The sequence below is a fragment of the Maylandia zebra genome, linkage group LG12, assembly GCF_041146795.1.
Source record: "Maylandia zebra isolate NMK-2024a linkage group LG12, Mzebra_GT3a, whole genome shotgun sequence".
Classification (NCBI taxonomy): Eukaryota; Metazoa; Chordata; class Actinopteri; order Cichliformes; family Cichlidae; genus Maylandia; species Maylandia zebra.
In genome coordinates, this window is record NC_135178.1 from 22945743 (window position 1) to 22972569 (window position 26827).

The 26827-nt window shown below is 39.1% G+C and overlaps 1 protein-coding gene across 4 annotated transcripts in view; it reads right to left on the minus strand.

Annotated features, from left to right (window-relative positions):
- pdlim5a (PDZ and LIM domain 5a) overlaps nucleotides 1–26827 on the minus strand; it is a 63219-nt gene that overhangs the window by 30757 nt on the left and 5635 nt on the right. For all 4 annotated transcript variants that reach the window (XM_004547310.5, XM_004547309.5, XM_012918071.4 and 1 more), the window contains exon 3: nucleotides 17380–17531. In XM_004547310.5, coding sequence (XP_004547367.1) covers nucleotides 17380–17531 — 152 coding nt within the window. The remainder of the gene's footprint in view (nucleotides 1–17379; nucleotides 17532–26827) is intronic.

Sequence of the window (26827 nt, forward strand, 5' to 3'; positions counted from 1 at the left end):
CTAGAATGACTCGAAGACCTTCTGGGGGAGGACGCCAACGCCTGTTCACACAACGGCAGGAACTTGCTGTTGTGGACCTAGTGAGGGCAGACAATGCCATCCGTCTCCACCAGCTACGACGGAAAATACTTGCAGACAGGCGAGTGTTCAGCAACATAGACCATGTGAGCATCACCACCATCAGACGCATCTTGGGTAAACACAGCATCACCATGAAGCAGCTCTACAGAGTCCCATTCGAGAGGAACAGTGACAGGGTCAAAGGACTTCGAGCTGAATATGTACGGGTACGTGTAACTGTCCCTTACATTTACAATAGAGTATTGGTGAAGTCCAGTAGCAGCTGAATATGTACCATATCAGTACCACATGGATCTATTCTGAGAGCTACACAGGTACCTGTGTGATGGGGTGAGGGTGCTGTATGTGTAGCACTGTAGTACAGTGATATGTTCCCCTTTTTTTCAGAGAATCTTGGCCATGGATGGAGCTGCACAGCCTCATGAATACATTTTCATTGATGAAGCTGGATTCGACCTGAGCAATGCGGCGACATTCAGGTGACAGCAATCCATGGATGGTTTTGACATGGAAGAGGATATTTTCCCCAGTGCCTAGCGGGAGAAGACATTGCTTGTGATGTTGATGAGGTCCTGTGGCCAGACCCCAACAGACGGCGGGATCCATGAGCCCACTTATGCACAATTGTCATGGTTTTTTGTTTACAGTATAGTGTTTTTTCTATTACTGTATTATGGTTTTTTTTTTTTTGTTTGTTTGTTTTGCTTTATCTGAATTCATGGTACTGCAATGTACAATATTGAGTAGGTCTATTTGCTTTTTTGGTTGTTTGCAAATGTGTCTCCTGAAAATATGCCTTCTGAATGAACAATGGAAATCAAAGACTGCAGTGCTTTATATAAAGTAGACTAGTGTGTTCCTCCTGCTCTGTAAGTGTTTGCATATGATGCAAGTATGTGTCATTTTGTCAACAGAGTTACATTTTGACAAAGGAATGTTAGGTTTTGATAGCAGAGTTTAGGTTTTGAGAGTAGAGTTTCAATTTGGTGCAGATGTGAATGGTATATTTCCCAGTGTTGTGTCATGTTTACTTGTGTTTAGGGTTTTGGCACAATGAGCAAAGTTTTGCAAAATGTGTTCAGGCAACGGGCAAAAACTGTAATTGACTCCTAGTCCATAACACAGCTAAAATAGTAGAGTGAGGAAAGAATACACATTTTATCAAGTGTCAAAATGATACTAGGAAAAACTTTGATAAATTTTTCACACTATATAGGAACTTATTCAGCTAGTCTGAGAGGACACATCCTTTTTTACTGTGAAGATTTAAGGGTTTTAGAAGCTCCTTAATTTACATACAAACATAACTGTGCCTTTTTTTAGGCAGTACTTTACAAAGCAACAACAAAAAAACATTTCCTCTTAGCGCTTCCCAGTTTTTTCTTCTTCTTTATTATTTCAGCTCTCACCATTTGTATCTGTCTCTGTTCTAATCATCTTGCCTTTCTTTCTAACTTGCCTTCCTGCCTTTCATGTAGATTCTTTTTCCTCTGGACCCCTAGAGTGAGGTCACCCTTTTTAAACAAAAGAGATAATGACTTAGAGAATAAACAAAGACATCTAAAATGTATGCAGTCGTCATTCCCGAAGGTGGGACACATACTCTTAGCCTTTGTGTATTTATTTCTTGTTCTGTACCTTATTAGGAAAAAAGGGAGATGAAGAGGATGGTTTGGTTTCAATCTTTTCCCAGTTCTACCTTAAACTGGAGCAGACAGACACACGTGTGCAGGAGAAAATGCCGGGGAACCACTAAAAATAGAGCGATTGGCAGGATTATTGCCACATGTGGTTCACCATTTGGGTGTTTGATAATCAATTTCTGTGTGCAGTGATTAGAGAGGACTTGGTCAGTGTTGTTATGATGTGATCAAATCCAACAACATCTGCATTTGCTACTATTTCCATACCAATACTATTTACTAGAAATGGTCCTTAAATAGATCTGGAAGCCGACTCTGACTGTCATTATCGGCCCTCACGTTAGGCAAGGCCATATGAGAAACATCTCCTAATGTAGCATTACAAGGCTGTGCGTGTGTGTGTGTGTGTGTGTGTGTGTGCGTGCGTGTGTGTGTGTGTGTGTGTGTGTGTGTGTGTGTGTGTGTGTGTGTGTGTGTGTGTGTGTGTGCGCATGTGCATGTGACAGAACTCTACTCATGTCCATTTATCTTGGTATGAGTGTGTTTTCCTCCACATTTCTTATCCTCTCCATCCCACCATTATCTCTACACTGGCCTCAGCAGGCCTTTCAAATACATATGACATCACATGAGGCCCTAAAAGGAGCTTTGAAAGTGACCAGACCAAAAAAGCCACAGCAGTATCTTCAGTCAGTCAAATAAACTTAGTCTGAAACAAATAAAGACATACAAGTAGTATTCTCACAGCTGCATTTTAGGTGTTCGTCAGTTATTCTCGTATCAAGAAAGATCAACATTATGCAGCTCACGATAAATGGGAGGTGTTTTTTAAAAATCTTTTCTACATTGTTTTAGTTCTGTCCTCTTCCATAAATGCACATGCCAACACAAATACCCGGGGTACAAACTGACCATGGTTTTCATGGATGCAAGCTCTTAAGATACAACAATAATCTAGGCCTGCTTATCTGATGGGCCACAAAAGCTTGCATGTAACGCTGACACAACCTACTGCTAATGCAGCTAGATTACATTCAGTTTAATACTTCTTAGTATACAGTTGATTTTAAAATCGCTACATTTAGGTAAATACACATTGCATTTTATAGATCTTGCAGATCTTCCTCAGTAATCTTTCTGTCTGTAGTTTACTTCTAGAAACTTGGGGTTAATAGTGGGAAAGTAATAAAGAGGCAACACAAGCCTGAACATATCACAACTGTATTTACTCTGGTGACATGGCAACAAATATTTTTTTATAGTAATTCACTTTCTAACAAAAACACAGCAGTTGACTGGTACCCTAAGGAGTCTTAAAGCAAATCATGAGAGGAAACAGACCCATTAAGTTAAACCCCATCAGCGCAGGAGAAAGGAGGTAGTGTTAGAGTCTGCTGGTCAACAGTACTAAAGGCAGTACCTCTATAACCATAATGTGTATTTCTCCACAGTAAGTGGGAAAAAATTGTGTGATAAAAACTGTGAATAAAAATCCAAAACATGAGTCACAAAACCTAGAGTCTACTGCCAATACACATAGTTTATAGAGTCAGTATATTAAGTACATTAAACAGTAAATCAATGAAAAACCATTTAAAATCTCATGCTCTATTATAAACTACTGCTGAAGCACAGATGAAATAATTTAGGGTAATAAAACAGATGCAGTCGTTTACAGTATTAAATTTTTTTTTAGATGTTTTCCAATTTTATGAAACACTAAAGTCTTGTAATATATATCTTTTAGAGGCAGAGGGCAGATGGTTTGTTTTTACATGAAACTTTAATGCAACTGCTGAGTGGTTGTGTAACGGCACAGAGTTGATCTGAATGCTTGCATTGTTTCTAGACTAGCAAGGCAGTAAATAGCAGAGCTAGAATCCTGAGTTGTCTTTTTAAATCTAATTTAAACTTTTACAGCCTTCTTTCACAGGAGACTGACCGAGAAGTAAAACTTTGGATCGTGGTTTGAGGAAGGCATCCATCTCAGTCAAGTCGAGCAGCCGCCTCTACTTTTTTTGATATACTGAAAAAAAGTAAATTGGGTGGTTGTTACATTTAAAAAAAGTCGACCGTGTAATGTTGCTATCTTGAACGTAATTAAATCATGTAGGATCTGTACGAAATTTAACAACTTAATTTGTTCTTGTTGAGATGACCTGATACAATCTAGTAAGAGTGGTTAGTGTCTTTAAGACTGATCACAAGATCACACGAGATTTTAAACCACAGGAAAATCACTGGAGGCAGACAACTTCACCCACACCCCGTGCATGCTAGCACTATTTATTGTGGTTTAACCTGTCAAGGACAAAAACATAAAGAAGATTCTGCATCAAGCCTTGAAATCATAACTTTCCTACTTTTGATAAGCCAGGATTGGTGGCGTGGTGGTTAGTGCTGTAAGAAGGTTCTGGGTTCAAATCCAGAGTCTGATGCAAATGGATGTTTGTCTCTATGTGACAGACTGGTGAGCTATCCAGGGTGTACCCTGCCTTGTAACCTATCACTCCAGGGTTATAACCCTGCAACCAGGCTAAAGATAGGAGGATGGTAGTTGCTGTAGATCCATTAAATTTTTATGGTAACCAGACTCTAGACTTTGTTAAACATTATGTAATATGAAGACAACATGTAGTATTTAAGTGACGAAGTAGTACTGGGGTAAAAGTTATTGAATAGTGTTGACATAAAATGATAAAATTGTAAAGGATTGAAATATTCCAAGAGCTCAACTTACTTCATCTAAACATGTTTCAATCGCGTTTTCTGAACACAAAATGCACAGGTTTGTTGAATATGAATAAGTTGTGTTGATTTAACTCGTTTGTTTAAGTTTCAGCCAAAGCAAAACATTTGTGTGCAACCAATGTCCACTATTGAATTAAGTAAATCCAACATGGCCTTTTTTTCAGTGTAGGGGGTCATGTAATTGTTGGCGCTTTGTAAATAAAATAAAATTGAACTGAACTAAAACTTCTCATTACAGCTATCTGTGGTTGCAAGAGCATTACACCAGCCAACTTTGACCTTCTGTCTTTGTGTTACACAGACAACTGTTCGGCAGCAGAGATTAAGGGTCACCAGGATCTATTCATGTCTGTCATCAGGACCCATCAACAAGGTAACACACAGATGGCAGATGGCAGTAGTATCCAATTGTTTGAATGTTATAAATAAATTAATAAATGAACAATTAAAAAATAAATAAAGTTAGATTATAGAATTTTGAAATATTAAGCCTTTTTTTGCAAGACCGTATTAAGGCCTTAAATACTCTTGCGCTGCTGGAGTCTGATAGCTATGCAAAAGATGGGGGAAGGTTGTGCTGTTTTTTTAATATATAGTCATGTGGATGCTAACCTGCAAGGAGAGAAGACTACTGATGCTTACTTTATCTACACTTGAAATGTCTGCTTACTTTTAAGCAAGGTCATTAATCTATATTTAAATTTCTGTTTAATTCACTAGAGCATTAGTTGGAGGAACATCCATAACTGTAGCATGTATGTATATACAATAATAAGCACCCTCCCTTCCCAGAGAATAAGTTGACTGTTATTTATTTACACGGGGCGACCGTGGCTCAGGGGTTTGGGAATCGCATCTGTAACCGGAAGGTCGCCGGTTCGATCCCTGGGCTCTCTGTCCTGGTCGTTGTGTCCTTGGGCTAGACACTTTACCCTACTTGCCTACTGGTGTTGGCCAGAGGGGCCGATAGCGCGATATGGCAGCCTGGCTTCTGTCAGTCTGCCCCAGGGCAGCTGTGGCTACAACTGTAGCTGCCTCCACCAGTGTATGAATGTGAGAGTGAATGAATAGTGGTATTGTAAAGCGCTTTGGGTGCCTTGAAGAGCGCTATATAAATCCAATCCATTATATTTATTTATTTATTTTTTTGTGTGTCCCGTTTGGATCTTTAGCCATCAGAATTGTTGTCTTAAGGCCAAGAAAGATGCCAAGCGGATTTATTTTACCAAGTGGATCATCATGGCCTTGCCATATTGGTCCATTTGATTGACCTTTATTATAATTATGAATTTATTTTATTTTCAGTTGCTACAAACGGGACAGACATGACTGGAGGATAGGACAGGGAGAAAGAATGAAAGAAAGAGAGGGAGAGAGAGAAAACCAAAGGGGAGAAGAGACGGTGAGAAGGGGGGGAAGGAAAAAAAAAAAAAGAAAAACAAACAAAACACCTGGGTCACCTGTATGGAGAAAAAAAAACAGAAGAGAAAGCAAACAACAAAGAGCAACATAATAAAAAAAACAGCACCATCACAATAAACTAGCTAGCAGTAGATAACAGTAGAAACGATATTGTGCAGCACGCAAGATAGACAGCGCACAATGTGCTTTGAGGCAGCAGCCAAGAAAGCTGTAGTCCGCGTCTGTGAATACCCGTGTGTACACCTGTGTGCATACCTGTGTGGATCAGCATGCTTGTATTCCAAAGGTTTCTCCATGTAACGATCTGCTAGGGAGTGTGGGGAGCCATAGCCCCGTCCACCAGGGTATGAAGCAGGTATGGAGGAGATCCAGGCCCCAGATATCCAGAGGCCCCAGAGTTCAAGGACACGAGGAAGACCACCAAAGGGGGGGAACCGTGCCACCCTCCTGGGAAGAGCTGAGTAGAGCCCCAAAGGAGAGGTCACCTCGCAGCTACAGAGCAGAGGCCAGAGGGGGTTGCAGTGGCGTGCCCGCGGGCTCTGCCGGCAGCCAGCGGTGCCAGAGAGGACCGAGCTTCAGGCCCAGAGGCCAGAAGCCTGAGGGCATCCCACCCCCCGGAAGGAGCCCAGCCGGGCCACAAGCGCCCGGCCCCGCTAATTGGCCACCAGGAGTGAGCCGGTACATACATGATCGCCCAGCCCCAGACGACAAGGACCACCAACACACCAACGTCTGAGGGGATCAGCCACCGGCAGGGAGTGTGGTGAGGGGAGATAGGCCTCCGTACTTTAGAGGGCCTGAGATGTACCCAGAGAGGTTGAGTCTAAGACCCAACCTGACATATAGACACAGACGAACAGGCACACGCGGACACAGACGTGCATTCCCACCCCATATGCACAACCAAATACTCGGCACTCACCCAACATGTAGACAGACACAAATAGACACTGCACAGACAGTCACACTCCCCAAACATACTCTATATCCCAGGTCCAGGTACCCCCGCCATCAGAGGGGCAAGACGCACCTAGACCCAGGAGATGTAACCCTTCTCTCTGGGGTGGAGGCAAGCGGACCACCTCCTTATCTGCTGTTGACTGTTATTTCTAAAATCAGGCAATGACAACACCTGGTGACACATCGGTCAGCTGAACTTTCTTGAGGCAAATACTGCACACAGCTTCGCCTCTAGTAGCTGGATCAGTTATCATCTGAGTCCCGAAATAGTCCTGTAAAATTGTTCGCACAACTCGCAGTCACCATCTTTTCAGCACCCCCCTTTTCCATCTTCTTCTAACTATAAATGTCATCATAGTATCACTTTAATAGAAAGATGAGCACCTGTATTTATGATGGTAGAAATACTTTTCTAAATGCTGGAATTATGGTAATGTAATACTGTAATACTAACAGGTAGGGCTGGGCTATATCATACCGTTCATGATGATACCGGTGTAATGTTGGGCAACGATAGGAAAATGAAATATCGCGATAGAATATGGGTAAAACGCGCATGCGCAGAGCCTTTGTTTACATACGCACATGGCGGCGACGCAGAATGAGAAGAGTGAAAGTGGATCGTTAAATGAAACGGATGAACCAGAATTGGTTTGTATAAATGCTGCAACTTCAGTGGTGTGGCACTGGTTTAGCTTTCATCCGTCAGATACACAACAAAGCACTATTTTTGGTAGAGCATGCTAGCGGGCCGTCGTTATTACCGTGTTGTTTGGAAAATACGGCACACTTAAAATCAATCCTTTGATTTTTGATTTTTTTTTTTTTAAGTGAAAATACATTGATGGGTTTTTTTTGCACTAATAAAGTTGTGGTGTTGTAAAGTATTTTGTCTAGTGTCAATTATATCATCAGTTATATCGTTATCGCAGATAACGATATAACTGATGTGATAAATATTTTTGGTCATATTGCCCTGCTCTACTAACAGGTCTATTTAACATTTATCATTGTGTCTATGTAGCTGACAGTCTTAATAAGAACCACACAAAGCAAAAAGCAGTGAGAGACTTTAGACCAGTATCCAAAGGAAACATGAGTTTATTCAAATCAAACTGTCAAATCTACTTATAGAGTAAAAGTGCACCCTGAGCTGTCTTTGCATTATACATCACACCCAGTCAAAGATTGATTTGATTGGGTGTGATGTGATTTCATAATAGACAGAAGAAGAATGTATTGTTTCAAGTAGGGGTTCTGTTCAGAAGTACTTGAGTACTTTTTTTCTTCATAAGAGAGATCAATGTTACAGGGCTCAAGCTGTATGAGGACACACGATTCTATGGGATCTAAAACAGGTTGAACTGATGCTGCATTCTTTAGCAATGTAGTCTTGCAAGACCTATCCAGTACTGAACTATAGTCTCAATGTATTTATAACATGTACTAGTCCATCAACTCCAAGTGCTTTCATCAGAAGAATAAACAGCGCAACAGTGATAGGCAGGCTGCAAAAGTGCCAACAACAAACTGTTAATGTCAGCAAGACAGGGAAAAAGTCGATGTTTTTGTCTTTTGATTTTAGTGCTTTGCAGTTCCCAGTTTCTTTTCTTCTGTTTGGCAGCTCACAAGTATTTTTAAGGCAGCAACATCAGGAATAATACATAAAATAGAAGAAAGAAAGACAGGCTAAAGAGACAGGGCTCAGGCTATGAACATTATTCAGAACTGTCTGCTCATCAAAATGATCCACAGCTGGACCAGGAAGTGTTTTCCATATTCCACATCTGGCCTTAGGTCTGTTGAAAGGGTTATGGATATCAATGTGCATCAAAATCACTTTGAAACATTAATTCACAGAGATTCAGGAATTACTAGATTGGTTCTAGTTTCCTTGAATTGTTTCCGTCTTGTTTTGGATACTCTGTATCTGTTTACCTGGCCTGGTTCTTGCTTTTTCTCTCTTTGGCTCTTTACCTAAAATACACAAACTCTTCCATTGTTCTCGGAGTGATGTAAGGTCAATGCCTCAAAATCGTGCAGGGCTATAGTAGTATGCCTCATTTCTTTATATTTGCCTTCCAAGGAGCCAGACTTTCTTGTAATTTTTTAAAGTCCTAACATTGGCTATTTTTTCACTCATTTATAGTCCAGCTCTTGTACCTGACCATTATCAGACGAATGGCTTCTGGTAAGCCACTTAACACTTATCTATGACTCATTTAAACACAAAAAGGCACCTATCTCAAAGGATGAGCCGGTGTCGTGACTACTCAACATATCAGACAATTTAACGACGAAACATGTTCCAATAATACATAATTTGTTCCCATTTCTTTAGTTGAATCTAGGGAAAATGCCAGCAATGTCTTTAAGAAATAGGAAAAAATCCAGCAAAGACCTGACACAAGACCTGAAAGATACATCTGGCCCTTTGGTTGATCCCTGTACTATTTGCCGAGGATAATCAGAAATGGTCTCAGTGGAAGGGTGGCTGTCAAGGAGCCATTCCTAAGTAAGGGAAACAGGGAAAAAGGCTGGGTTCTGCCAAACAACACAAGAACTGCACTGTAAATCAGTGGCAGCAGGTCTTACAGAGTGAAGAATCGAAATTGTCATTAATCAGAAAGAGGCCAGAAAACAGTTACAACAGTGAGTGTCTGCACCAATCTATAAAACACGGTGGAGGCTGTGTCATTTAGGTCGCATTTAGGTTTAGGTCGCATTTCAGCAAGAGGTCTTGGAGATCTGGTTAAAATTGAGGGAATTATGAATACAGAAATGTATCATCAGACTTTGATGCACATCTGGAGAGCGTCTTATACGAATTGGTGTCATTTTTCAGCATGACAATGATCCCAAACACAATACACAGTGCAAATCAAGAATTTGTCTCGACAGAACCCGGAACTTAACATTATTGAGGCACTGTGGGATCATGTTCACAGAACAAAAGGCAGCTTTGAATGTCCTTCAAGAAGTCTGGAGAACTATTCCTGAAGAATACTTACAGAAATGACAAGAAAGCTCGCCTAAGAGAGCTCATGCTGTGTTGAAGAATAAATGTGGTCATACCAAATACTGACTTTGAAGCTCATTAGAACTTTTACCTTATATACTGTATTACCATATGTGTCTGTTATAAATCACTGCTGTTATTTCCCATTTTCCTAGGAAAATATGATGAAATGAAGGGTGGTTCAAGATTTTTGCACAGTACTGTCCATGACAGTGAATCTAATATGATCCTGGCTCTCACTGAACAAATACCTGAGTCTCTTTCAGCTTCTTTCCACTATAAAATCGGATCAATTTCAACACATGTGCCTAAACACTTAGTAGAATTTTTGAGCATACTTTATCTGATCATGTAATAAAATGAGCATAAACATACAGAATACATAATGAGAATTTTGCCTGAAAATGAATTTATATTGCCTAGTCTAGACTGAAAACAGTACCTAGACCTAAAGCTTAATGTGAGAACTGAAGGAAAACATAACAAATCATGTCTGGGAAAAGTGTGTATTATGTTACAAAACATGTTAATTGCAATTTATTATAGAGTCATTTGTAACTATAATTACAAGTTTATTTTATTTGGAACAAAGCTGCCGATTGTACCGTTTATGTTCTCATGGTGTCTTGCAGCCTGAGATGCACTTATAGTAATTACTCAGCACATACAATATGTAGCTTCTTATTTTTCTCTTTCTGTCAGTCCAGATGATTTTTCACACTGTTCCAGCTGCCTGCCTGGGTATTATTCAACAGTGCTGGCTCGCCTAAGGATGAGTGCTCTTGGCTTACACTAAGATATTTTTGGCAAATAGCAAAGAATAGTAAAAAAAAAGATGAAAAAAGAGACAGAGTGAAAAAAAAGCAGAGACAGATGAGCATAACGCAGTGTTCTTGGCTTGAGAATATCTAGGGGCTAGATTCACAGACCCCTAATATTTTGGGGGGGATTTTTTTTGGCAAAAATAAGAGGATATAAAAAAAAAGACGTACAGAGACAGGTGCATGAAGCTGGTATTAGGATATGAACAGTGAATACGACAAGCCAAGGATGACGGCCATCAGCTTTAGCTGATCTTTGGCAAATAGTACAGACCGTGAAAGACAGAGACAGGTGAGCCTAGTTTAGCACTCGTAGCTTTGGCAAATGATCAAAGGCATATAAGTGGCAATGGCAGCTGCACAGAGAGAATCTATTAGTACACAGGGTTTGTAAAGAGCTGTGAATTTCTGTAGCTACGGTGCAAGTCTTATAAGTTCTAACACACGGTAATGTGCCATATTTTCACTGTTTTCAGTAGACCTCCAATTTATTTTTTCCTATACATTTTTACTAAACTCTCCCTCTTATTTATATTTGCATTTGAGTTTAAATTGGTGCAACATATAGAATACCTAGCTCTACGTTCATGAATTAGGCTGTTAGGTGTTCATGTCTACCATCACCAGAAGCTGCTTAGCATCACCCAACAACCACCGTCCATTGGATTATTTGCACTCTCTCGCCCACATTTCTTGTTATGTCTTCACTATGTGCTTGATTTCAATTTCATTTCCATCTGACTTAAAAAGCTAGAACTTGGATTAATTGTTTCAGTCTTCTGACTTCAAACTGAGAGTTTATATATTCACATGTTTTTAATCTGTTCAATATGAAACTTCGATGATGCCTTATTTTCCTGACATTCGCACACAAACACATCATCCGTGCCCCCTTTTTTTGGCTCCAAAACATCTTAGCAATCCAAATGTCAGCATTGCTGCATTAACCGCCGTATTTTTTGTACCTCCCACCCAATGACAGCTGGGATAGGCTCCAGCACTCCTGTGACACTGAACTGGTTAAGTGGTTAAGAAAATGTATGGATGGAATTTCTAAAACCATGCAATGTTTTTGTAAACAAGGAATCTGATTTTGTCTTTGGGTTTCAAACACAGAGTCATTCAAACATGTTGTTCTTGTTACGTGGCGGTTCGTTCCAAGTAAGTATGCCATCCATACTGGGTTTCAAGTGTAAGCTAAAAACAGGCAGTGCATCATTATATTAAAGTATCAGTGTTGCCCACAAACAGGTAACTGACACGTACTCCCCCAATTATGTAACTCATGCTCTCTCATGTTTCTCATATTTCTTAGATTTAAGATTACATTGAGATATATAAGTGGTCTGTTGGGAAATGTATTTCTGTTCATTTTAAAGCAATTAAAACTAATCAATTTCACTCCTAGAAGTCACAATTAACTTCTCTTCACACATCACTGTTCTCTGTGCACATGTGCTTGCTTGTGTTTTCTGGACAGACACGTGGCCGTGCACAAGCATCGGCATATCTGGTACAACGCAGGGATTGTGTCTCTGCTTTTCGGAGAACACAACATAAACAAAATGAAAACGTATACCCCATCTCTACGTAAACTTCCCTCACACAACCCCTTCCCTGAGCACAGGCCAAACTTCCAGGCTCAAAATAAATCAGGCAGCTGCTTGAGTTTTATTTTATGTGAGCTCTGTGCATGTATGTGTGCTCGAGTGTGTGTGACTCTGTCTGCAGGGTTTCTGTGCATGGAAGGAGTAGACAATTAGGTGTGCAGACCACTGCTGTTCTCTGTCAATGGAGAATGAGTGTGAATTTATTATAGGGTGTTCAGGTGAGCTAAACATCCCCTTCTGACTTATGTGCATGCTTGTGCATTGTGGGGGAAGGGGTCAGTCCCACTGTAGTAAAACATCAACAGCACATCTGCAGCAATATCTTGAGACATACACGAAATCTCATATCTGATTTTGTTTATCTATCCCTTATTAAGGTCTTTTTGTGTGGCCTCCTACATTCATGCATAAGAGCTTTTAGAAAAGTTATGTCATGACCCCACCACTATTTAGAAACTCTGCAACAAAGAAAAGGCTTGTCAAACACTGCAATTATCCTGTTTGAGGCGCTTTCAACAGTTGGAGATCTCCATGCTGATTAAAGAAGAAAACAAAATTAACTTAGCACAACACAAAAGCTGCTTTAAATCCTGTCTTCTTTGCATGATCTAAATAATGCAATCATTTGCTGCGTGTTCCTGTGTTGGTGTAGGTACATCAGGTCAACTGTGTTTCATTTTCTCCCCCCTAACAATCTCATCGGGGCCTTGACACTGTGCCATTACTAGAGAAAAACACTCAAACACACACATGAACGTGGGTCCATTAAATAGTCAAATGGGCTTCGAAAGGACTTTACTGTGGGGAATAAACCATTTAGCCAGACACTGGCAGTCGAAGTGCATAACAGTGAAATACAAAGGTGGTTTTGTTGAGGCACGGGGTAATTGGTTGAAATGAAGAGTTTAATCCTTTGGTGTTCCTTTGCAGAAAATAATGATATCGCTAAAGAGGTGAATTTAAGTGCTGAAACGTATTACACTTCACCAGTGGGACCCCTTTAGGACAAAGCCATCACGCAAGAAGGAAATGTCCTTCTGCCTTAGTCATTTCTAAAACAACAAAGTATAACTACATTGTCTTACCTTTTCCTTCCACCCTGCATTCAAACCTCTAGTTCAGAACTACTGTTCATTCTTTAAACCTTCCTCAACTTACTCTACTTTATCCTATCCACATATCTTCCCTCTTTAATGCCTTTCTCTGGCACCTATCCCTGCTTTTAAAGAAGGACTCATGAATGAAGCTGCCACAAATTAGTCAGCTGAGAGAAAAATAAGCTACACCTATTGTAAGTGCTTAAGTCACTTTGAATGCAAAAGCTACGTTACACAACCACATATGGCTTCTATCATTTGTAATTCTAAATGTTTAGAAATATTAGTAAATGTTTCCGCTTTGGACTGATGGTCAAACACAACAAGGAGTTTAAAGATGTCAGTTAGGATTCGGCGAAGTTGTGTTGCGTCCACAACCAATAGACTCCGTGATTAATCGAGAAACTATTTTACAGATTGCAACCCTGCAAATTGAAAGGAGTGTACCAAAACCTAACCAACCATTTCTCTGAAAGTCTATTTGCATTCATGCGTGGTATGTGTGTGAGTGTGCTATGCACACATGTGCGCCACATGTCTTCCCCACAATAAAACAGCCCATTTAGCAAACAAGATATTGGGTGTTTTTATTGGTCTCATCAACCGGGATTCAGTTTGACGCTGAAGATAAGAACGGAAAAAACGATTCATTGAAAAAAAAGAAAAGAAAAGACAAAACAAACTCCCAGAAACTTGGCTGCATTTTTTTCCACAGCTGTGCGTATCAAATCCTAGTATAGTTTTATAGAGATATATGAATCTAAACAAGGAGTAGTGACGTTTCAACATTCTCGCCTGGTGACATTATTGCAAGGTGAATTATGTCTTAAGTTGCAAGCAAAGATCTCAGGTAAACAGTGATGACGAATCTGTCTCCATCTCTGTTTAAGTGTTGTGTTTTCTCATTTTCAGCCTTTTCTCTTTCTTTTCAGTGTCTCTACCAAGCTTTCTCAGCAGGAGTGCAACAAAAACACTGGTTCTGTTTAACAAAAGGCCATCAAGGCCCCAAAGCTCGAGAACCAAAAGTGTGTTTTGAAAGCTATTATTCATATAACAATACAAAGTGCATTCCTAGACCAGAAAAACAAATCAGGCAAAGACTGAAGCTTTAAACAAACAAACACTAGATTTATACTCACTTTTGTCAGCATTCACTAACTCAGGGAAATTTATTTTTTCAGTCTGTCATGAAAATATAAAAGGATAAACAAAATCCTTCTTAAGGATTGGATTAAAGATTTAAGTGATGCTTAAAAGTCTGCAGAACTGATCACCCACCTTGTGATAAGGTAGCAGACCCACAGCAACGTAACTGAATTCAAACTGAGGGAGATATGCACAGCTGCAGTTGAATATAATCCGGCTCCTTGTGCAGAGATGAAAACCACAAAGTATGACTTAATTTACATTTACAATAAAACATCAAACTTCAGTACGTCAAGACTTGACAAAAGTACTAGTAGTTAATCCCTTACTTAAGAACTTAGCAGTAGTCAGTTTCTTTCTACAAAGTACAAAGTCACTACGTTATAAAATATTTAGCAAGAAAAACTGATCAAAAAGTGCCGATAATACTAATCTTTCACCTGTTGCTCATTCTAAAGATTTTGTTTTTACTTTATGCACAGGGTTATTCATTTGAACTTTTCCAGCTGGCTCAACTTTTTCTTGCTCTGATCAGTTTAAAGTGATTGATCTGAGCTGGGATAGACGGAACAGCAAGAAATTTCCACTGATGTTGTTTTGGCACCTGCTGCTTGCCATTTTGGCAATGCTTGCTTCACTGTAATGTTTTCCCCCCAAGAAATAAAGAAACTCTCACAGACAACTAAATGAATGTTCGTGTGTGATGATTTCCCTGGTAACCATGGTATTTGCATTCATGCATTTACAGTTAATAAATCCCAGTTCTGTTCCAGCTTTTTACTGGATGAAGAGGTCAGTCAGTGCCAGGATAATTTGGCTCTTTATATTTGCCATCCTTAAAAAAAAATTTGTAGCCTGGACATATTTAGCTTCATGTCAATTTAACAGCCTTGTAGAGACAACTTTACTTTTACAGCTTTTCTTTTCTTGTTCTTCACACATCTGCTGTCCATCTCTTCTCCACATCCACCTCTTTATTTGGAAAACGAATAACAACCAGTCTCCCATTCAAAATACACACATACAGACACCACATGCATTGTTGTATCGCCGCACTGCTCTCATTCCTTTTGCTCTTTGACCCAGTGACAAAGCCAATCAAAATGTGTGGTCAAACAGGAAGAAAAGGAACGACGAATGGGCGATAACCTATAAACACTAACAGAAACAAGGGACTAGACTGGTTCTTTCCATTATTCATGCAAACCCATTAAAGATGGACCACATGTTGACCCAGGGATGAAACATTTTGAACACAGACTACGTCAATCAAAGTGCCAGTTAATGTCAGCCATCAAACACAGAGAAACCCAGACACTCTGATTTTATTTCTCATTGTAAACGGTGTTTGGAGAAGGGACACAAATTGCTGTCAATCTCAAATAAACTGTCCCCAAAGATGTCCTCTAATCGCGCAGCTTTCATAATAAAATACGGCCACATGTTTTTTACCACTGATAAAATGAATGATACTCGATATCATCCAGCTGTGTGGTAGTTAATAGCTGAATGGTGTGTTTTAACATGCTCTCTAACAACAACAACTTGTGGTCCCATAAAAATGTCATATGCTGGAAGATCTCTTAACCTCGGGTGCAGTAACTTCTTGATTGCTTGCTGCTATGAGCGTTGGTTATACAAAACCAGTCTGACAGTATCCTGACTAATCTGTATGTAACTGTCAGGGAAATCAGTCAGTGAGAAACCTATCGTGGTGTTTTATCAGTTTGCTGAGAGATTGGAGGATATATTCTAAACAAATTTTAAGGCAAGGATAGAATGACAGCTACCGCTTCCTGCAAAATGATTTTGGTTTCAGCTTCAGTGGCTTCCATATCGTTGTCAGCAAAACTTTGCGACTTGCCCCAGGCCATCCATCTTAGCCAAGTGTTATTCTAAGACCTGTTTCTCTCATCATAAAATAGAACTAGATCGTGAATATCTGTTGCTCACACTGACACACATGCACACTCACTAGCCCACACTCTGTCCTTGAGAAGCGGAAAGCCTTATAATATTAGTGTGTGTGCTCTCCACCACTCAACCAAAAGTAAACATCTATGGTCTGTCGTCATTTGGACACAAATTAGAGGCTCACATAAAGTGAGGGGTGAAAAAAAGGAAAATGACCAAGAGAGGACAGAATGTAAAATCTGAATTGAGTGAGAGGGAGAGATGCAGAGGCACAAATAAACATGCAAACAAACAAACAAAAACAGATGAGCATTTCTCTCTTCACCCTTAATCCGAAAGTACAAGTGTAAAAGCCCTGAATATCTTACTGGGCTTAAATAAAAACACACATATGCCTACAAGTGCCGCCAAAAAACAGACAATTTGAACCACATGAGATCCACTATGATCTAGACGCACTGATACACACACACTACAACAGAAATTCTTGAGATAATTCAGCTCCGATGTACAGGATTCCACCAGACAGTGAGGAGTAAGCCTTGGGGGAAGAGGTGATGGGCCACATGTTGATGCTCTCCATGTGATTTTAGCTCTCCCGCTTCCCTTCAGGGGACAAGCGATCAGGCAGAACTAATGGCGTTGCTGTGTGTTAGAGGTAAGATTATCTCCTACGACAACAGTGAAAATCTGCCTGGATGCAGGATGTCTGGGGTTGAAAGGGGAAGCATGAACCTTAAATCTGATGCACAACTGGGTTGTTTGGGACTAACTGAAAGGGAGTGCACGGATCCTGTGTTGTCATGGTGATAAATGTATACCCACTCAGGTTCACGCATTAAATCATTTCAAGGTGATGTGGCTAGGGTTTGGCTTAACAACTTCAGACACACAGAGCGTGAGGTCATGGCTTACTTCTGCAGAGTGAGGCTGAGGTTGCCAGTGCAGCTCTTGATTTTGTTCTGGGCCTCCAGGTGGTTCATGCCGTCCGTGGAGATGCCATCAATGGAAAGAACCATGTCTCCAACAGCAATACCACCTTTCGCTGCCTTTCCGCCATCCGTCAGCTGCAGAAACACAAAAACCACAAACAGCATGAATTGCTGGAAATATCGGGATTACTGAGCTGGCCGGTGGGTCAAGGTGATGTCGGATGTCCACATTCAGCCTGTGTTTATCAGAGGATTTATGGATCTCTTCTATTGCATGAGTATTTAGAGAAAAATAATGAAAGACCTAGGTTCTGCACCACATGATGGAGGGTCTACTTTAGGCTCACTGATGTGTTTTTAATAGCAGGAGCCTGCAGGATTAAATTACTTTTGTGTGTTCTTTATTGTGTGCTGTCTTAATGGCCTTGCAGCTTGTTAGAGAAAAGAGTTCAAAGGTTCTCAACCACAGTGTATCTGAGAAAAAGAAAGAATGAACATGGCTGTTTATCATTTAAAGATATTTATTCTTATTCATTTTTTAATGCCTGCTCTATACATTACAGTAGCTATGCGAGTTGGGAACATGCCACGAATTGATAATGCAAGAAGGTATTTACAGCTTAGAGCAAACAGAATCAGTGTAACACAAAGGTTTGTGGTATGATATTGTGATATCTGCCTCTTTGAGCAAAAAAGAAGCTAAATTTTACACTTTCTTAAGCACTACTGTGCAATAAAGATGAAGTAAAGTGAATTTAGTGTCAGTAAAAAGCAATAACGCAATTATCCCCCATGCAAAATGTTGTTAAAAAGGTGACAAACAGATAATGGGACGCTCCGTGGTGTAGACACATACCTTTTTTATGGGCTTTGAGGAAACAGTAATTATTAGCCAGACATTTCTCACTTTACACGCATCATAAAATTTACATACACGTTTCTTGTCTCCATGTTTCAGTGTATTCCTTCATCTTCAAGCTAAACCTTAAATATGTAAACAGTCTTTAATCACTCCGCTCTGGAGGAAGTTGGTTAATTTGAAACAGATTCAAGCAAAAAAACCAAAAAACCAACGATCTGGTACTGAATACCGGTTCTGCTGTTCAAATGGGCTTCAACATACACAGGTGCATATTTTGTAAACAAGCTAAGCATTTAGCATGCGAGTAAATGAGCTTAACGCCACATGAAAATATAATCAGATCATTTGGTTGAGCGTCTAATTATACATTCTTGATTTTTCATGGACTGCGCACAGAGCTGCCTGTTCCTTTCTGATACATTTCAAATTATGTGTTATGTGCTGTTATGTAAGAGAGTGTACATACTTTACTAGGAGGGACAGATTAACTTAAATGTGCTTTTACACACTCGTGGAAAATGAACAATCTAATATTTTTATTAGCAGTGAAATATTGAAATAATTTTTTCTATCTTTTCTGACCAAAACATTTTCTAAAAACGACCTTCTGAGCATGAAGGTACTTAAAAATATTCAATTCACAATCTACATAAAAATATTGATGAAATGTTTATTTCTAAGCAACTAAATTAAGCGACTAGCTTTTTGTAAGTTCTGTTGTTAATTATATGGGACTGAATAGTGTTAGCAACGCCTTGCAGATGTAGTTCTGTCCATTCTTGGTCACACAGAGGCTCTAAGTGTGTCCAAAGTGGAGTGAGGTCATTTGTTTCTTTTGACACCACACAGACCACTTCCCTAACAGCACACACAAAAAAGCATACTTTTGTAGAAGATTCTTAAAAACAAATGCGTCTCCTGCTCCCTGACTATAGATCACTTCAAGTATAGAAAGACAGTCAAGGATGGGACAGTGTAATATGGGGTTAACTGTGTTTCCTTTGCCTTTATCTTTGTCTCTCGCTCTCTCACAGACACACAAGCACACACAAATACAGACAGACACAAGCAGGGCTAATAAAAGAGGCTCTGCACCCGGATTAGCGTTAAGGCTCTGCGGCCCCAACCTTTTATAGTCATATTAGCTCAACACACGCAACATCACTCAGCACCGCTCACTAGCACAGAGGGCAGGAAGAAGAGCATAATGAGAGATTGACATAACGTTGATTAAACTGGTATGGATGGCGAGGAAGGGAGAAAAGAGAAGGAAAAGAAGAAAATGCCACCGAGTAGATATTATGCTGCATGTTTTGACCCATTTCCAGGGGTGTATTCCAGCTAACCACTCTGGCACTGTTATGGCCCAAATGCTCACCACAAAATGTGCTATTATATGTTTTCCCCAATTAGTGCTAAGGTCCTCCCCCCCTACCCACATAAATTCCCTCTCCACATACAGACACAAAACACGGCTCTGTTTCTTTCAGAGTAAAAGTAACCTGTTTCCATACAACCGCCTTGAATTGATTTTAAAGCTACTCCATAAACAGTAAAGATTTTTGTGAAGATTATTTATTTTGCTTGTATGAATTTATCGTGTATGTCTTAAATCCACATGTCTGAAGCAATTATTCGTACTGGTAAGAAATCCTTTTGCAAAGGCAAACATTTGTTCGAAATTAATACGAAGAAAATCTTTCAAAGCTCAAAGTCGTCTCAATGTTTATATCAAAGAAAGTGAAACGCATCCAAGAAAATCAGACACAGAAATCCAAATAATCTATCTATGCAACAAGTCAAGTACTTGGAGACTGCCAGGTTATTTGATTTATGGCTCTGTTGCTTTGGTCATGACAGAAAACAGCAGCTGTAACACTTCAGATCTAACACAAATATGACACACACATGCATTACACCAATGTCAAACGCAAACGGAACAATACTTCAGTTGACAGGGAATGCTGAAAACTTGAAATGTGTTTTCTATAATCTTTTCTATGAGAAACCAGTACAAAAGCCTTATCCACCATAAAAACTGCAAAACAGCTGGCAACAGCAGTGCCAGTGACTTTTCTTTTCTGTTTGGCCCAAAGATTGAGCCACTGATGTCAGCGGCTATGGGAGAGGCTGTTACAGAACTGTAAAAGTTCTCTAACACTTACCTGTATTTTATATTATTTCTAAACATATTTGCTTTTTAACTCCATGTCTACATATTTAGGGTGGTGTGGAAACCCTCGTAGTTCAAGTGGCAAAAAGAATTTGCCTTTAAGTGGGGTTTTTTTCTTCAACAAATCAACAGACACTATTGTGCAAAAGTCACCCCTCATTACTTGTTGCTTCCAAGGAGCCAGACTTTCTTGTATTTTTAAAAAAAAATTGGTCTTGAGCAATAGTTCTCCAGACTTATTTAAGGTCTTAAGGTTTTTCTTTGGACGTTGGCTAATTTTTTCACTCAATTTCAGCCCTACCTTGTTCCTGTTTTTCAGAGGGTTTTTTTCTTTAGCTTTGTTAGATTTAACACTGACCTATGAATCATTCAAGCATTCAGGGACCAACTCAAGGAATGAACCAGTCTTGTGTCTACTCATAATAGACAACTTAGGAAACAACCACTTTTAAATGATATCTTCAGGAAATTTGTTAATCGCAGCCTGTTTTAAAAACACACAATTTGTTGGAATTTCTTTATTTGAATCTATGGAAAAATGTCAAGACAACACAGACAGATATAAAACAACTATTAGCACAAAACTTCAAACTTCCATGTGTTTCTTGGCATGGTGTGCAGTCTGTCCTTAAAAAAACTGAAGAAACTGTGGTGGTGGACAAGTGGAGAACAAAAGAATTGACAGGTCTAAAAACAGCCATCTACAAGAGATAAAGAGTACCGTATTATTCAGACTGTAAGGCGCGCCGGATTGAAAGATTTGAGAATTTGAGAAAATTAAAGGATTTTAAGTGCGCCCTATAGTCAGAGAAATACGGTGTGTGAAAAAAATATGGAAAATGCAGCAATGACCTGACAGGACCTGAGAGATGTGTCTGCATGAAACCATCATCAGTGAAAACACACAATGGAACACTGTCAGTGATGGATCAAGGTGACTGTTGTCTTGGTTTGGCACTATATAAATACAACTGAACTGAATTGGACTGGCCTCCCCAGAGCCCAACCTGAACAATAATGAAGCAGTGTGGGGTCATCTTGATAGAGAAAGTAACAAAAGGCAGCCAATAGTTATTTGAATGTCCTTCAATAACACTGGAAAACTATGAGTAAAATCAGAAGAGCCTTTAGCTTCCAGACCACCTTCTGTGGAAGCAGCTGCCAATTCAGGACACAGACACACTCTCTACTTTCAAGATTAGGCTTAAAACTTTCCTTTTTGATAAAGCATATAGCTAGGGCTGGATCAGGTGGCCTACACTGCTGGGATCCTCTCATAATGAGTGTTTGCTTCTTCACTCATCTTTTTTCACTCATGTATTCATACATCACTTTACATTTAATTAGTTATTATTCATTTCTGGCTCCCTTCCACAGTGTACCTTTGTCCTGTCTTCTTCTCCTCACCCCCAACCAGTCACAGCAGTTAGCAGCCCCTCCTTGAGCCTGGTTCTGCCAGAGGTTTCTTCCTTTTAAAAGGGAGCTTTTCCTTCCCACTGTCGCTAAAGTGCTTATTTGTAGGGCTCATCTGACTGTTGGGTTTTCTCTGTTAAACATTGTTATTTTTGAACATGATTCAATAAGCTGCTGTTGTTATTTTCCTAGCAAAATATAAAGAAATGAGAAGCAGCTCAAGACTTTGCACTCTGTGTGTGAAATCCAGCTGCCTTACTAAATATTCATGCAAAAGTAAAGGGGTCAGTACTTGTGTCATCACTGTTCCAAAACAATGAGAAACACACATGCCGTGTCTAAAAGCCATCTCCTACGAACTTGCTCTTATGCTTCCAGCGATGTCAGGTTTCAACACATATGCTGTCTGATTTAAGTGCTTAAAAAAATCTGGTTTCAACACATAGCAATAAGAGCTTACTGGAGTGCCGCAACATTGTCTGCTTTGAGCACACACTGACCATTTTGAGTGCTTTGAACAATGCCTGCTTTCAGCACAAGTAGTGACAAAGATGACAGGCAGATGGTTCACATCGCACTCTCTGAGAGCTTGAGACACAAATACTCTGTAACTCGAACATACACAAAGCTGCTTCCATATGGAAGCCTTCAGTACTGACCTATTTTCCTTCAATTTTGCTGTTTCAGTACTGGAACTTATGTTATCTTTTAGTAATGTCATGACAAGAAATTACCCTTCACTCTATATATTGTTTTACTGAAGGGTTTTTAAAAATTATTTCTTTTATTGATGTCCACTTATTTATAATCAATATTTATTACCATATGTTGAGACAGTATGTTTGGTTTTTTTAATATATTTTTGTGCATAAAGTCCACTTAGCAGCAAGTTTGGCATATCCTCCAACAAAAGTATAAGGGCAACAAGAGTTTGATGAGTTGTATTACCACATCAACAAGATCTTTTCCTTTACACTGCCTGTTTATATCAGACTTCTGCATGAAAACAAAAAGAGTCAATGCTTAATATTCACTCGACTCACTGCTATTACTTAGCAGCACAGCTTAAAATCCCAGTTTTTCTATTATTTTACAGCCAGTTATTTTCTATTAAATGCCACTGTACCAACATTTGCAGAAATCTACTTAGGCACTACTACCAAGGTATTTCCAATTCTCCAATTTTCTCAATAAATGCTAACATTCAGCTACTGTTTGCTCTTTCTTTCATTAATTGTTTTAATTCACTTGGAACAGGATATCCTCAGCTTATGGCACCCAGTCAAATCATAAACTTGCATGTGTTGCATTGCTAATAATGTTTCCTGCTGGATTTTTTCCTAAAATTAAATATATAAAAATTATTTGATTAATGTATTTGTTACACTGCAGTGAATGAGGACTGGAAAAATTGTACCCTTCGAAAAATATGAATCTAACAACACAGAAAACAGGAAAGATAATAATGAAAACGTTTGTTAAGCACAAGAAAAGTGAAGAGCAGTCAGAGTCAGAGTAATAGCAACAGATATCTCCATGAGAGATTCACATAAACAGAAACAGAGAGAGGTTTAAACAAAGAAAGAGGAAGATTAATAAAGTGCAAGGTCAGCCATCATGTCAGCCTACTTGTATGGCCCAATCAGTAACACGTAGTAAACTGTGAGGGAATGTTTCATTCGCAGTTTATGGCCCTGAATAAAGTAAATCATGCAGGTTTGTCAGCAGGATCTTGAAATTTTATGAAAAGGAATCTGGTATTCATCTGACAAAATCCACTGGTCTTCGTCAGCTGTTACGAGTATTAGATTCGACTTGATTTGGCTTCAGACTGGTGCTGGCAAACTCACTCACTGGGGTTAGAAGTCGAGTCACTGAAAATTGCAACGGATAAAAGAATCTAAAGCCACAACATCACTGAAGTATAGAAATATACACGTTACTACACATAAACATCAACATAACCCCCTGAAAATGAATTAAGTATGAATATTTCACACAAATATTAGACTATAAAATTGCAAGTAGAAGTAGAATAGACAAGGTTATATCAGATTGAGTTCCCACAGAACTGTAGTGCAGTCACACTGGCAAAACCCACAAAACACATTATACATAAAAAAAATATCAAGCTTTGGACATTAGGTCTGTCGTGCTTGCAATTAAGCAGCGTCCCTAGTTAGCACAAGCTGACTGATGTGGGTTCATGAGTATTATTAAAATTCAGCTGTGCTCTTTTGATTTGGTTGCGTACAGAAAAGTGGAAGCCAAGTTATTAATCTGTTATAGGTTTTTATCATAATTACAACTGTAGCATGACTTTGCTCGTAAAAGAATGCAAAAGTTGGTTTGCTTTACATTGGTGCTTTAGTGCCATCTGTAGATCCCCAAAATTTGTAATGGCCCAGTGGCTCTAAGAGTTCAGAGAGACTGGAACTGAAGAAAAGCAAATAGAAAAATGTGTGTTTGACCTCTCAGGCCCACCGTACCAATTATTCACATGAAGAAAATACCAGCTATGTTGATGCAGCATCAACATAGTTTAATAGATCAATCCAACATATGACAGATCAACAGCTTCAAATGATATATCTTTTTAAGTAAACTGGGTGAAAAAATTAGTAGAAGTAGACGAGTAAGGATAAAAAAAAAAAACTGTACACACCAGGAAAACCCAGACAGTGGGACACAATATTCTTCCTGGAAAGCATTAAATATGTCATATTTATCAGTTTCATTGTAAATATTAGTGGACATTTACATGGAATGAAGTGAGGATTTATAAACCCATGAAAACCATATAATATAAAGCTGCACTTTGCTAAACCAATCATGAATAAGTTAGCTTTCACATCCAGCCTCATTAGGAAGACTGTCATGGCAGAAAGGACATTGAAAGGGCAGGAACTGAGCTATATGAACCCAGGACCGGATTTATTTAGTCCCATATGATTTTAATATTTAAGTGGCCCTTCTTTAGCTATTTTGCAATTAATCTAATAACCTTGATTTGGGATAACATATATAATTTGTTTAATATGTTTGCTACAGTCAACATCTGATAAAATCTGGGAAAACATTTATTGTTGTGTGCATCAACTGGGTTCTGGGAATAGAGACTTCTTATTTGTAACCCATGAGCTTCAAGAATCACAGCCGCACATGTCATTAAGAGGGAATCAGGCATTAGGAAGAAACATGAATCACAAAGAGAGACAGAGTTGGTGCTTTGGGACATAACTCTTTTCTTAGAAAAACATCAGATCAGCTTAGTGTATAATATACTAACCTTTAGATTGTGTTTGTACACTAAGACATGCAGAACAAGTCTATAAATCTATGTAGGAAAAGACTAAGGGTCTAGGTTCCCAGTACATTGTCCAAGCAAAGCTTAACAAAAGCCAAAGAGAACAGACAGATACTGCTGTTACACCAGATGTTTTCTTGTGCTTCTGTCAATCTTTACAGTCAACCAATATTAATCTGAATAAACATGATCCAGTCAGGTGGCCAGCATCCTGAGAGGAAGGCAAAAATGGCATGACGGGTTTAGCAGCTACTGTGGAAAACACATTATAGCCACAATGGGTTATTCTAGTCTCTTCATTGTGTGAATTCACTGCAGTGTGTTATGATTTGGCTGTGCTGTTCTAAGGGCTCATAAAAGTCTTCTTTTAGTCTATTAAACAGTCTATTGTTTGCAATATTAACGTGTTTTGAAAAAAAAATTGTAATAAATTACCACTTCATGGCAAAGAAATAAGTTAATCCGTTACTGGTGAAGTCAGAAATGTTATTGTAAGGTCAGCAATAGATTCAAATATCCTAACACAGAAGAACGATGAGCATATTTTCTAAACATGACATGAAACGCATATAAGCATGTGGTACAAGTGACATCATAACTGGTGACATCATAAAAAGCCACGATAAGCAAATGCCAAATATTGACAGGAAACATAAAATTTCACAGATTTTAATGAGAGTAAGATTAATTCTCACACTGCTGGGACTACAGAAAAATCAAATGTGTAACAGTTTTCAAATATAGCATTTTCCAACTCACACCCAAACACATACATACTGACAGATTGATTTATGGAGGGCAAATGATAAGTTGTTGATTCTGGCTCTGGGACTATTTAGCTAAGATACTCAGAGGGAAGCATGGGAATTGTTTTGATTAAGACAGATTTAAGCATTATTAAGTCATTTGGAGGAGCTGTCAACAGGCTCGTGAAGTTTGGTATGAAAGATTAAGATGAGAAATCTCAGCATTACAGGGTTAAGACCAGAGGCTTGCAAGGCTTGGAAAGACCGAGGTAACTTCAGCTTCAACCTTGGGTTTTTCAAAGCTTACCTCATTGTTCTATGCTGGCTCCTGGGAGTTTTTAACACTGCCAAGGCTGGAGCTACAAGGATGAAGCTAAAATTGTCTTACACTGTCTTTTACTTCTAATACCACAAAAAAAAAATACTAAATAACATTTTATTTATTGATGGTTGCAGCTTGCACACAGCTGTCTTTCTAAGTAAGTAAATGAAGATTCCTTCCCAGTCTTCTTTACCAATGAGCTACAGACTATCTAATTGTGACTCTACTGCTACAAGATGCTAGTAGCACCATTATATTGACCTAGCATAAGTCAAATGTAAGCAAAAAAGTAGCCTAGGTGGTGCTTCCCTTGGAAATTTTAAGCTAACATAACATAACTGCTTATTATTATTATTAATATTAAGAAGAAGAAGAAGAAGAAGAAGAAGAAGAAGAAGAAGAAGAAGAAGAAGAAGAATGATGGCTCTTCATGAGCCTGAATAATACTGTCACTTAATAAAACTGAAATTGAAAAATATTTTCCACCTGGGATGTCGTGTCTTGGGTGTTTTTTTCCCCACCAACTGCTTAAATCTTTTATCTACCGTCATGTAAAGGAATCTGTAATTTCTGTCCATTGTTTTGTTTTTCCTATCATTTTAGAGTCT